The following is a 14,376-nucleotide window of genomic DNA, read 5'->3' on the forward strand; positions in this document are numbered from 1 at the left end:
GCGGGCAGGTCCATTCGGACCGGGGTTGGAGTCTGGATCCCTCAAAGGACGAGAGGAGGCCGGAAGAGGGCACCGGAGCTGACCGGCCCGAGCCTTCCTCCGGACCCGCGCACCAGCCTGATCCCCGGCAGCCGTGTGCCAGCAAAGAGACGGAGGCAGCCGTCCGCTGTGCAGCCTCCCCTGCCGTCTACCCGGTGCTGCTGAGCCCGGCCTCTCTGTGCTCCGTGCCCCTGCACCCGGTGTCCCCGCAGCCGCCGCCGCTCGCCCTGCACCCGGTACACCCGGTCCTGGTGGCCACCATAGATCTCTCGTCCAGCCCAGCTCTGCGGCCGGTGTGCTGTGAGCCAGCCCTGGACCCCGCCGAGTGCTCCGCCGAGGGGCCCCTCATAGTCACCCGGACATCGGTGCTGACCGGAGCCGCTGGCCACGATGACGAGGGCAAGATGAGCCAGGCCACGAAGAAGAAAGCGGCCGCCAGCAGCAGCAGGATAATGCTGGTCAAGAGGATCCTCATGAAAGATGGCAGCTCGGTGAGTGGTCTGTGCTGCCAGGTGCTGTGCCCCCCAGATACATGGGGGATATGTGGGGGCTGCCAGGTGCTGTGCCCCCCAGATACATGGGGGATATGTGGGGGCTGCCAGGTGCTGTGCCCCCCAGATACATGGGGGATATGTGGGGGCTGCCAGGTGCTGTGCCCCCCAGATACATGGGGGATATGTGGGGGCTGCCAGGTGCTGTGCCCCCCAGATACATGGGGATATGTGGGGGCTGCCAGGTGCTGTGCCCCCCAGATACATGGGGGATATGTGGGGGCTGCCAGGTGCTGTGCCCCCCAGATACATGGGGATATGTGGGGGCTGCCAGGTGCTGTGCCCCCCAGGTACATGGGGGATATGTGGGGGCTGCCAGGTGCTGTGCCCCCCAGGTACATGGGGGATATGTGGGGGCTGCCAGGTGCTGTGCCCCCCAGATACATGGGGGATATGTGGGGGCTGCCAGGTGCTGTGCCCCCCAGATACATGGGGATATGTGGGGGCTGCCAGGTGCTGTGCCCCCCAGATACATGGGGGATATGTGGGGGCTGCCAGGTGCTGTGCCCCCCAGATACATGGGGGATATGTGGGGGCTGCCAGGTGCTGTGCCCCCCAGATACATGGGGGATATGTGGGGGGCTGCCAGGTGCTGTGCCCCCCAGATACATGGGGGATATGTGGGGGGCTGCCAGGTGCTGTGCCCCCCAGATACATGGGGGATATGTGGGGGGCTGCCAGGTGCTGTGCCCCCCAGATACATGGGGGATATGTGGGGGGCTGCCAGGTGCTGTGCCCCCCAGATACATGGGGGATATGTGGGGGGCTGCCAGGTGCTGTGCCCCCCAGATACATGGGGGATATGTGGGGGGCTGCCAGGTGCTGTGCCCCCCAGATACATGGGGGATATGTGGGGGCTGCCAGGTGCTGTGCCCCCCAGATACATGGGGGATATGTGGGGGCTGCCAGGTGCTGTGCCCCCCAGATACATGGGGGATATGTGGGGGGCTGCCAGGTGCTGTGCCCCCCAGATACATGGGGGATATGTGGGGGGCTGCCAGGTGCTGTGCCCCCCAGATACATGGGGGATATGTGGGGGGCTGCCAGGTGCTGTGCCCCCCAGATACATGGGGGATATGTGGGGGGCTGCCAGGTGCTGTGCCCCCCAGATACATGGGGGATATGTGGGGGGCTGCCAGGTGCTGTGCCCCCCAGATACATGGGGGATATGTGGGGGGCTGCCAGGTGCTGTGCCCCCCAGATACATGGGGGATATGTGGGGGGCTGCCAGGTGCTGTGCCCCCCAGATACATGGGGGATATGTGGGGGGCTGCCAGGTGCTGTGCCCCCCAGATACATGGGGGATATGTGGGGGGCTGCCAGGTGCTGTGCCCCCCAGATACATGGGGGATATGTGGGGGGCTGCCAGGTGCTGTGCCCCCCAGATACATGGGGGATATGTGGGGGGCTGCCAGGTGCTGTGCCCCCCAGATACATGGGGGATATGTGGGGGGCTGCCAGGTGCTGTGCCCCCCAGATACATGGGGGATATGTGGGGGGCTGCCAGGTGCTGTGCCCCCCAGATACATGGGGGATATGTGGGGGGCTGCCAGGTGCTGTGCCCCCAGATACATGGGGGATATGTGGGGGGCTGCCAGGTGCTGTGCCCCCCAGATACATGGGGGATATGTGGGGGGCTGCCAGGTGCTGTGCCCCCCAGATACATGGGGGATATGTGGGGGGCTGCCAGGTGCTGTGCCCCCCAGATACATGGGGGATATGTGGGGGGCTGCCAGGTGCTGTGCCCCCCAGATACATGGGGGATATGTGGGGGGCTGCCAGGTGCTGTGCCCCCCAGATACATGGGGGATATGTGGGGGGCTGCCAGGTGCTGTGCCCCCCAGATACATGGGGGATATGTGGGGGGCTGCCAGGTGCTGTGCCCCCCAGATACATGGGGGATATGTGGGGGGCTGCCAGGTGCTGTGCCCCCCAGATACATGGGGGATATGTGGGGGGCTGCCAGGTGCTGTGCCCCCCAGATACATGGGGGATATGTGGGGGGCTGCCAGGTGCTGTGCCCCCCAGATACATGGGGGATATGTGGGGGTTTACTGCCAGGTGCTGTGCCACCCAGATACATGGGGGATATGTGGGGGTTTACTGCCAGGTTCTGCGCCACCCCCCCTGTTACATGAGAAAAAGTGGTGGGCTGTCAGGTGTTGTTCCCCCCCTGATTAAATTGCAAGAAGGTGGGGGCTGTCGGCATCTGTGCCCCTCTGCTAACATGGGAATAAGTGGGGGGTAGGTTCTCGTTGACCATCATAGCATCTGGGGTAGGTGGCATTTTATTGCCTAGGAGTAGTGGTGGTAGTAGTAGTACACCTCTGAGGAGGAGTGGTGGTAGTAGTAGTACACCTATGAGTGGTGATAGTAGTACACCACCTGTGGGTGGTGGTGGTAGTACCAGCTGACCACCAGACAGATGCCGGGTCCCCAGAACACTTTATCATTTTGTGGATTGTATACTGTTAATGTTTCTATACATCCGCTGTGACAATCTGATCTGGCCCCGGGCCGTCCGCATCACTGTGTTGTCTCAGGGATTTATATGTTTGCGAACTTGTAAGATATGTTGTGGATGTGGTCAGCGATGTGGTTTCTTTCTCACTAGCAGTGCCATCACGAAGTGGTCATAGGACGGCTTTGTGTCAAGCAAAATCTGTAGCCTCAGGTCGTCTGCATGGAATGTAGGCTGCAAAATCCAGAGAGACTAAAACATAGGGATTTGTGGGGTGCTCCCATGTTGCAATGGTTCGCACCAACCAAAAGTGCAACAAACCAGCTACCACTGGTGATCTGCAGGGGTGTAGCTAGGATCTATTGGGCCCCATAGCAAAAAACTTAATGGGACCATCCCCAATACTTACCTGGCGCAGCTCCCTGGCGTTCCTTTATTCTCTCAGCTCCTCTGACGTCACTTGTGCTACTGGGAGATATGGGGGGAGGGGAGGCGTGGGATGTTGCGATCGTTGGTGTGAGATACAGGCAGTCCGGGGGATGGGCACTGTCAGTGGCTTACAGTGAAGACAGATCACGATTTGTTGGGTCACCTAACTGCACGGGCCCTATAGCAGTTGTGTGGTCTGCATTCATGGAAGCTACGCCACTGGCGATCTAGCTCATGGGAGTCCAGGGCTCATTGATGTGTAGGGGGAGTGAAGGCCAATCCCACAGAGGAGCTACTATTATATGGCATTACCCGACCTTACTGTACAACATACATTATTATTGTAATAGTCTCTGTCCCAAGTTCAATAAAGGAAGCTAGATTAAAGCAATTACCTTTTATGTATGAAACTTGTAAACAGGAACAAAGCACCTCACGTATGTGTGTCATAAGTGTGCGAATGGCTCTGTAGTCTTTATGGTTTTAGTGGCCGTGGCATAAGGAAACAGACTATTTACCACATATATCCCATTGCCTATTATTAGAATTCAAAGGTGAAGAGCTTATAAGCCGTGCAAATTGGTGATACGATGGGCACCACATCCTGTCACCCTCGGCCTGCACCAGACTTTAAGTTGTGGTCGGAGTTCTTCTTTAACCCCTTAACGACGCATGATGGGTATACCCGTTAAGGGGGATTAGAGAGGGCTCCTGGCGTGCTCGGTTGCTATGTGCAGCCAGGGACCGTGGGCATTAGCCGCCGCGGCTGGCTAATTAACTATTTAAATGCAGCTGTCAAAGCTGACGGCTGCATTTGAATAGTGTATGTGGCCCCTCTCCCTGGTGTCTAGTGGGAGATCCATTGTACTGAGCCGGCCGGGGATCAGCGTCGGAATGACGCTGATCCCCGCTCGGCAATCCATGTAGCTGGTCTGCAGCAGACCATTTTATATCTGATGGATCGGTGCTCCTATATACACAGCACTGATCTCCCATTGAGATCAATGCTGTGTATATAAAAGTCCCCAGGGGGCTTCTAATTACTCTTTGTGAAAATAAAATAAAGTGTTTTTATTAATAAATAAATAACCCCCTCTTCTAATAAAAGTTTGTATCACCCACCTTTTTCCCATTTTATAAATATAAATAAATAAATAAATAAATATTGGTATCGCTCAAACTATAAAATGATTACATTCCTGATCTCACACGGTATACGGCGTAAGCGCAAAATCCCGCCAAAGTGCAAAATTGCGCATTTTTGTTTACATTAAATCCAGAAAAGAATTTAATAAAAAAAAATTAAAAAGTCGAATATGCGCAATCAAGGTACCGAAAGAACAGATCACGGTGCAAAAAATGACACCTCACACAGCCCCATAGACCAAACAATAAAAGCGTCATAAGGATGGAAATAGAGCGATTTTAAACACATTTAGTTTTCTTTAAAAGGTTTAAATTTTTTTTAAAAGCCATCAAATAATATGAAAGTTATACAAGTTATATATCGTTGTAATCATACTGACTTGAGGAACATAGATAACAAGACAGTTTTACCATAGGGCGAACGGAGTAGATACGAAACCCCTCAAAATAAAAGGAATTGCACCTTTTTTTTCAAATTTCACTGCACATATCATTTTTTTTCTGCTTTTGCAGCATATTTTATAGAAAAATTAAGTCTGTATTTGCAAAGTATAATTGGTGTCCCAAAAAATTATGACTCATGTGGGTCTGTAGGGGGAAATATGCAAGTGCAGTGGCCTTTTAAACATGAGGAGGAAATAACGGAAGCGCAAAAATGAAAACTGTCTCCGTCCTTAAGGGGTTAAGGCCCCTTCCCCACATCTGTGTCTTCTGTTTGCAGTTGTGACTTGTCTGTTAACAATTGAGGTCTATGGATGCAAAGTCGTGTGTGACTTATGGACAGAAGTAATTCCAGGATGTTTTTTTGTTGCAGCTCTCACATTGTACTGTCCCAGTCTTAAAGGGGTTATTCAGCGCTACAAAAACATGGCCACTTTCCCCCTCTCTTGTCTCCAGATTGGGTGGGGTTTCAAACTCAGTTCCATTGAAGTAAATGGAGCTTAATTGCAAACCACATCTGAACTGGAGACGAGAGGGGGAAAAGTGGCCATGTTTTTGTAGCGCTGGAAAACCCCTTTAATGTGACACTGTTCATGAACATAAGGTGGGACGCTGCATTATTTTTCTGTTGCCCAAGCCTTACTCGACATTTATATTTATTTTTAAAGCGCCCTTGATTTTAGAGCGCTATGGGGGTGACAAACAGGAACGTTACAAGATTGAAACACGTTACACGGGTAAGATAAATGGCAGACTGGTACATGGGGACAGAGGACATCAGCCTGGGCTCCATCTTAGTGTCCATTTACACAGAAAGATTATTTGCCAAAGATTTGAAGCCAAAGCCAGAAACAGACTATAAACAGAGATAAGGTAATAAAGAAAAGCCTGAGATTTCTCCTCTTTTCAAATACATTCCTGGCTTTGGCTTCAAATCTTTGGCAGATAATCTGTCAGATAATCTTTCTGTGTAAATGGACCCTTTCTTACTGATCAACTTAACTTATTAAATAAGCACTCCTGTTTTTTTTTTTTTTCCCCATGCACACACACCATCAGTCATAGCTGCATCCATGCGTTTCATCCATACACATTTCCTGCTAATCACATGACCCAGTTGGTCATGTGATTACCAGCCTGACCCACATTAAATCATTGTTTAAGGTGTCAGAAGAAGTGGTCTGTTCTGGGTCAGCTGACTTCCTGTGAACTACAGGATGGCATCATTACCTCCTGGCAGCTCTCAGACCCCACCCCATCTATATACTGCTCTCAATGTGTCTATAGCGGGGACGGGGAACCTGCAGCCCTCAAGCTGCTGCAAAATTACAGAATTAATAATACAAATATTATTTTGCCATGATTTTTTTTTTTTCAAAATTGTAAAAATGACCAAGCAATATAGTGTTGCATGCTGCGCTGTTTTCTCTCCTATTTTTGTGGAAGCCAACACACATTACACATAACCGTAAAACATGGGAACACACGTTCGGGTGGGGGGTGGTGTTTATTTCCAGGGCAGCCTTGGTTTTATGGTGCTGTTCGTATGATAAGGGGTTAAAATACACAAAACACTGTGGGGTTGATAGCTTAGTACTAACCACAGCAAACAAGAACAACTCAATGGGCAGTGTAAGAGACTTGACATGGGAGTGATGGAATATCTCCTTCTAGTGTATGTTCTTGGCTACATATAGATTTAATACACTCATAATTACATACTCATCTGATAAAATACTGATATAATATGCTAAATCCTTTAACAACATGTCCCATTATTGTGACAAATTTATGGGTGCAGTGCTTTATTACTTAAAGGGCTTGTTCACAAAAAAAAAAAAAAAATCAAATCAACTGGTGCCAGAGATTTGTAATTTATTTCTTTTAAAAAAAAAAGTTAAGTCTTTGAGTACTTATCAGCTGCTGTATGTCATGCAGGAAGTTGCATTCTTTCCGGTTTGGAGAGCATTAGAGGTTTTCTTTGGGGATTCTGCTCTGGACAGTTCCTGACATGGACAAAGGTGGCAGCAGAGAGCACTGTGTCAGACTGGAAAGAATGCATCACTTCACCCTCAGGACATACAGTAGCTGATAAGTACTGGAAGACTGGAGATTTTTTTATAGAAGTAAATTGCAAATCCCTGGCACTTTGTGGCACTAGTTGATCTGAAAGAAAAAATATTTTGGTGAACTACCCCTTAAAGCAATGTATTTGTACAATGCTAGAGCCATTGCGACAATGGTAGGTGGCCCCAATATAGGTGAAGTGTCCTTACTATCCTCCCAGACGTTTTGATAAGTGACTTATTCCTTTCAGTCTCTGTCAGAGCTGTACAGAGATTGAGACAGGAAGAATAGGATCAGTGACCATCTAAATCCCAAATTTACTTATGGCCCTAGTTTGTTGGGGGAAACATTTAAAATTTTGGAGAAAGCACAACCTCCATGCAGATGTTACCATTGGTCAGTATTTAACCCAAGGACTTCACTGCTGCGGGGCAACTCTCTGGTCAAAACTGTTAAACCTTTACTTGTTTAAGATAGTTGCAGTCTTGTAGGTTTGTGTTGTATAGGAGAGATGTTGGGTTACTATGTCGGAGTACACAGAACAATCATTAGTCACCTCCGGGAAGTCCTCTTGTTCATGGGGAATTTGGGCAGAACCTTGGGATGTTGTGCTGGTGAGAAGTAATTGCCTTGTCTGTGCAGGGCGAGACGCTACAGGGAGAAGAGGGAGAAGAGACGGCTGTCAGACTAGAATGTCTCTGTATTTACACGGTTCACATGACTATAGTAAATTTACATGTCTACACGTAGGAGAGCGAGAGCCACTCGGATGTAGAAGTGTCTTTATAGCTCTGCCAGTAATGGTGCCTTTACACAGAGAGACTTATCTGACAGATTTTTGAAGCCAAAGCCAGGAATGGATTTGAAAAGAGAAATCTTATTCTTTTATGACCTGTTCTCTGTTTATAGTCTGTTCCTGGCTTTGGCTTCAGAAATCTGTCAGATAAATCTGTGTAAAGGCACCCTTAGACCACAGTGCCGTTTGCAGTTCTTTTGAACGATAAATGTATGTGAATAGGCAAGCTACATCCTGTAATGTTCCCATGTTAAAGTCCTAATGTTATTGATAGCTGCTGTACGCTTGGAGGCAGAAATAGCTTCAGTGTTAGGGCCCTTGTAGACAGGCTGACCAGTGCACTAAATGGTTTGACCTTATAAACCTCCTCTAAAGATGCCCTGAGAGGGTTCTAAATCCTGTGACCACCACCAGTCACTAGCATGAAGCCTTTGATCTGAATCTCCCTCTCAGTGCAGAGGGTCTTCATGGGGTTAAATTTGACATAGGAGACACGGTCACATGGAGCGTCCTCATAGTCACACCAGTTGTCATCTATCCCCAGTGCTTGTGCTTTCACAGGGCCGAGGCAGATGTTCTATATATCAGTGTAAAACCAATACAATGAACCTTGGGTAGTTTTCTAGGTTTCTTGGCACAGGGGGTGGTGGTGCATTGCTGCTATTTTAGAATCCAGGTCACCCGTATTTGCTTCTCATTCCTCATAAACAGCAGGCGGCTTGTTAGTGCCGTGCACACACCGACAACCGAGTGTCACATTTGTCACCTGGCTATTTCCTAGACTGCCTATGCATGTTGGATTTGCCATTGCGTCGCTGTAGAATGTAAAACGATCTGGGTCTTCGTATAGGCTGAAAGGTATACTAATTGTTACTTAATCCTGACCGAAATAGAACTAGAAGTCATTTCATAAGCACAGGTTAAGCCTGGTTAATCTTGGCTAATGCCTGTGTCCTGTGTGGTGAAATGATTATATGACTACTGAGATCTATGTCCTCCATAGGCCGCATGTAGTGCACCTTAGGGTTAAGAATTTGATCCTGCCTGCAGAACAATGTATTAAGACAGGGGTAGGGAAGCTTGGCTCTCCAGCTGTTACAAAACTACAACTCCCATCATGCCTGGGCAGCCAAAGGAGCTTTGTCCAGGAATGATGGGAGTTGTAGTTTTGCAGCAGCTGGGAGCCGAGGTTCCCTACCCTTGCATTAAGAGATGTTGCCAGGAAATTTCTGCCCAACTAATTTACAGAGGACAGATTAAAGGGGTTGTCCAGCAAAAAATCTTTTTCTTTCAAATCAACTGGTGTCAGAAAATTATATAGATTTGTAATTTACTTCTAATAAGAAATGCTCTAGTCTTCCCATCATAACCAGCTGCTGTATGTCCTGCAGGAATATTGTTTTCTTTTCAGTCTGACACAGTGCTCTCTGCTGACATCTCTGGCCGAGACAGGAACTGTCCAGAGCAGGAGAGGTTTTCTATGGGGATTCATATAAAACCGAGACAGAGTTCTTGTCTTGGTCAGAGATGTCAGCAGAGAGCTCAGACTGTAAATAAAACACTTCCTGCATGACATACAGCAGCTAATAAGTATGGGAGGACTTGAGATTTTTTAATAGAAGTAAATTACAAATCGATATAACTTTTTCTGATATCAGTTGATTTGATAGAAAAAGATTTTCACTGGACAACCCCTTTAAGAATAAAGCCTTTCCCTTTTAGTTTTTTTGGGTTGTGTGTGGAAATTCTTGCCCCTGGTGCTGTCTAACTGGCTCTTAACACTTACAGGAATCTGTCCACCCCTAATCTGTAGAATGCAGTTTCACTTCTTGTAAAGCCGCGCTCGTTTATTAGGCTTAAGTGATAGGGGGTTGTGTTCTTTATCATGTGCTCTGCCTAGTTTTGCAGTTCAGCCTCTAATACTGAATCTTTCCCTTTGCCTTGAGACTGAGCAGCAGAACACTCTGGCTATTAAACTCAGCCTTGACCTTGTACAGAGTGAACTCAGAGAGAAGACGGCCTTGTTGCTGTCAGTAACATTTCTATGTTTATTTTCCATAAGTAAGGGTTATAAGAAAAATAGAATGTTTTCTACATGCAGGAAAGATAAATGTCACTAAATCACTGGGAATAGTAGTGGTGAGCATAGTGCCTGAGAGTGGTGACTTGGTCTTTGTAGGGTTAACATGTAAAATGCTGGGAGATGCTTTACTCTGACCACCAGCTTTCCATTGGCTACTATTTAAAGGGAATCTGTCAGCTTCCGGGTGTTACCTGAGGGGGTGACAGTGGTCTGTAGCTGGCAGTCCTCTAGTAATCATGGTGCCTTTTGGTGATTTGTCTGTGAAGTTAATTGTGCATAATCTCAGGTCTCCTACTGTAATGAAGTGTCAAAGAGGAGGAGTTTGTGCCACACTCTGGCACGCCTCACTGCTCCTTCCTCCTCCCTCCTCTTCTTGAATAATCAATGCTAGCCGGCCTCCTGCTCGCTCAGCTGTCAGTCAGTATCTGATTGCAGATCAGTCCTCTGTAGGCAGTTTATGTATGAAAGAAACATTCAGAGTTGCATCTCTAAACTCAAATGTGTAGGAGCTGTGATCTAGAGGTAACTTACCTGTCTAGGAGGCTGAGCAGCAGAGATTATTCATGAAGAGAGGAAGGAGTGGTTAAGTGTGCTAGAGTGAGGCACAAACACTGAGCCACAACTCCTCTTTGACTCTTCATTACAGTAGGATTGTGCATAATCCACTGCACAGACAAATTACCAAAAGGTACCATGCCTATTAGGGGACTGTCAGCTGAGATGGTGAGATGGTGTAGCAGCTAAAATGGTGGTAATGGTGTAGCAGAGCTGAGATGGCGAGATGGGGTAGCAGAGCTGAGATGGCGACATGGGGTAGCAGAGCTGAGATGGTGAGAGATCTGTGCATAACTATAAAGGGGAAGGGGGTGGCGCCGGGAAGCACCTTGTGCCGGTAAGCGCTGCGATTGAGCCGGGAACTGTGTCGGTGCCGGGACTGAGCCCAGCGGGGGGGAGGAGTGCCGCGGGCAGTGCTTACCGCCGGTACCCTTCCACCACCCCCCCCGGGCTGCGATTGAGCCCAGCGGGGGGTGCAGAGCGTGAGCCGGTGCCGGGATTGAGCCGTGGGGGAGGGGAGAGTGCCGCGGGTGACATGACAGGGGCGCCAAGAATGAGCCCAGCCGAGGGACCGGGGGGTGTAGCCAGTGAGGGGGCACAGTCAGGGGGTGAGCTCTGGGGCTGGGGGGGGGGGGCACACAGTGCAGGTGACTGGCGTGGCTGCTGTTAGAGAGGGAGACAGTGACAGCTGCGTTGATCACTGTCTCCCTCTCTAACAGCCGCAGGACCGCGGGTGAGTGGGAGGTGGTGTTTCGGTGGTGCCGCAGGTGAGTGCCCGGTGGGTGACATGTGCACAGCCATAACTGGGGAGGATGTCGGTGCCGCAAATGAGCTGGGGGGGAGGTGGGTCTTGCCGCCGGTAAGCGCCGCGAGTGACCCGCAGGGGTGCTGGTGACGGAGGGCTGCTGTAAGGGAGACAGTGACAGCTGCACTGACCACTGTCTCCCTCTCTAACAGCAGCTACCGCTGTCACTGTCCTCCCTCACTTCAGATTGGCCGGGTTAGAAGCCTAACCCAGCCCATTGAAGAGATGGAGGACACGTGATGCCGTCTTGGAGGATGCTGGCCAGGAGCAGGAAGCGTGTCGGGTTGGACTGAGAGCTGATGATTCTCTGCATTCCGTGGGGGTGAATGGATCTAGATAACAGCAAAACTGTGCAGCATCCATAATAACTTTATATTGGAAAGCTAGAAAGCTACGGGTGGGTAATGTATTAATGCAAAAATAATTTTGGGGGGAATGGCCCCCTTCCCCCCCCCCCCTTCCCGGAAGTTAAAGAAATTATACATTACCTATTACGGTTGCGGTCCGGGTCTTCCTCCTCGGCGTCTTCATGTATTGGCTGAGCTTGCTGGAAGCCATGTAATGCGCTCCAGCCAATAAAAAGGCTGCCGGTGCGCAATCGAGTGGCGATCGTCACCGGAGGGATGGTGTGTATGGTGTCTGTGTTTTGTTTTTTTTTTTTTTTTTGGGGGGGGGGGTGGGGGGGGGGGGGGGCGCGGGAGTTGTCCTTTTAATAATAAAACGTTTTATGACCACATGTACTTATAAATTTCTTATAAATCTTTACTTAGAGCTCAGATACTTGGCTGTGTGCATGCTGTGCTGGTTTCTGCTATTGTGTCCATCTATGATCTCCTGCTGTACTTATGCAGGCCAGAAATAATATACAGAGGCTACACTCGTAGATGCCTGTTATGCCATGCTATGTATGGAGTATGGTCCATACATAGTCCAGGGACTGTCTGTGTGCATGAGCATATAGGGTTTTAAGATTCATATCAATATTCTATTTGTGTGCTGATGTTGTGAATCATTGGAGAGTCCAGGGTCTCGCTCTCTTAAACATCAGCATTTTTAATATGTAAGACTGACAATGGGCTTCCCTAATGCAACTTTGTGCACGACTAATGGTTTTGCAGTCATGTGACATTTTTCAGATTCTTCCCACAAATGGCCATGCATGTGACTCCATTCAGGCCGAATTAGGATTATCCCACAGGCATATAAGGAGACTGGATATTACATGCTCCTTGATATATCATGTAATAAATATATATTTTCTACATGGAATACAGTACATCTATATAATACTCTAGATTTCAATTTTCATGGAGCGATAAACCTTTATTACAGTGGGGAGAATTTACAAAGACTAGCATATTACCCAGCTGTCTTAAATAGATTACCTCTGCAGTTTCCATCAGTAGATGTAATAAGAGGTGATGGCTCCTTAATAAATCTGCCTGTCCACTGCTGGTCATGCGCCGCACAGCAAAATCAATGCCCGCTCTGAGCTGGTGTACATTCCTACTATGATTTGTACCAGGTCACTGAAGTAAAAAATAGTAAATCCAGTAGGCACTCTTTTTACAATTCTTTCAAATCAACTGGTGCCAGAGATCTCTAATTTATATCTATTTAAAAAAATCTCATGTCTTCCAGCACTTATTAGCTGCTGTATGTCCTGCAGCAAGTGGCGTATTCTTTCCAGTCTGGAGAGCAGGAGAGGTTTCTATGGGGATTTGCTCTTGCTCCGGACAGTTCCTGTCTTGAACAGAGGTGGCAGCAGAGAGCACTGTCAGTTTGGGAAGAATCCACCACCTCCTGCAGGGCATACAGCAGCTGATAAGTACTAAAAGAATTGAGATTTTTTTTTATAGGAAATGGAACTTTCTGACACCAGTTGATTTTGAATTTTGTTTTTGTAGTGGTGTACCTTTTTTAAATTTTCCCACCACATTTTTATAGTTCAAATAATTCACAGGGATAGGTTAGTAGTGTGCTTAATGCTGCGCTCTAGTCACTCACTGGACAAGGTAACTCAAGTGCTTGCTATTGTGGAAGTATGAAGGAAATTAGAGAGAAGTACTGAGTAGTGTAAGCTATGAATCCAACACTGGAATGAGATATAACATCTACGAGATCTTTCTTCCACCCTGTGTGCCTGTCCCATTCCTCCTCCCATCTCCGTAGGTATCTGTGGGTTGCAGTCAGCTGATCTGTCTCATAACTGACTTGAGCAGTTTTCATAGTGAATGAAAATGTGGGGGCAGCATTTCAGAAAGGTTGGGGACCGTTGAATTTCCATATATGAAATTACAGGACTTATTACAGTGTCTTTTTTTTTTTTTTCTTTTCCTTATGTTTTTATTAACAAATTGAAATAATTTACACAGTAATTCTTTTTGTTTTGTTATGCAGAACAGGTTCGCAGGCCGCGCCAAAGTGTTCTTACATGTTCCAGATATTACAGACTGTACTGTAATAGCACAAAACCTAAATAATCCACGGGATCCTGAGGAGTCTCCTGTGTGTGTAGGCGGGTCCATAGACACAGAATCTTCTGCAGGTCAGAGGTGGAGGGATATAGGAGTGCCGAGGAAGGGTGGAGGGTGAAGGAAATATATTCTCTAGTATTGTCATTGTACAGTAAAACAGTCTGAGTGTGCTCTCACGGGAATTCACCTATTTTAGTATCTGTATTAATAATATACAACACATGAGATCTATAGCACTGCAGAATCTGTTGGCGCTATACAAACTTTGTGAAACTATTTCAGTAGAAACTTTTTTTAGACTTTATTGGGAAGTCTTGCTGCAGTCTTGAATCATTTCCTGTTGCATATTATTACGCCTACATGCAATGCAGTTCTGTTCGGAGATGGTGATCACTCACACCGCTCCTTGTCCCACCTTTTGCTCAAAGTGTAAACTCCCTTTTAGGGTCTGTTCACACGTACAGACTTGCTGCGTAAAACTGGCACAGAACTCGCATCAAACTCGCATGAAAGTAGCTGCGTTTTT

General features: G+C 48.2%; 1 protein-coding gene across 1 annotated transcript in view; it reads left to right on the forward strand.

The window, feature by feature from the left end:
- Positions 1 to 355: 355 nt before the first annotated feature.
- The window catches only part of LOC138785604 (hippocampus abundant transcript 1 protein-like), a 54,582-nt gene continuing 40,561 nt past the window's right edge, over positions 356 to 14,376 (forward strand). Inside the window, exon 1 of the mRNA XM_069961708.1 lies at positions 356 to 530. Within this exon, the coding sequence (XP_069817809.1) occupies positions 444 to 530 (87 nt within the window). The 5' untranslated portion in view covers positions 356 to 443. The remainder of the gene's footprint in view (positions 531 to 14,376) is intronic.

The sequence above is a fragment of the Dendropsophus ebraccatus genome, chromosome 3 (genome assembly GCF_027789765.1).
Source record: "Dendropsophus ebraccatus isolate aDenEbr1 chromosome 3, aDenEbr1.pat, whole genome shotgun sequence".
NCBI classification, from domain to species: Eukaryota; Metazoa; Chordata; class Amphibia; order Anura; family Hylidae; genus Dendropsophus; species Dendropsophus ebraccatus.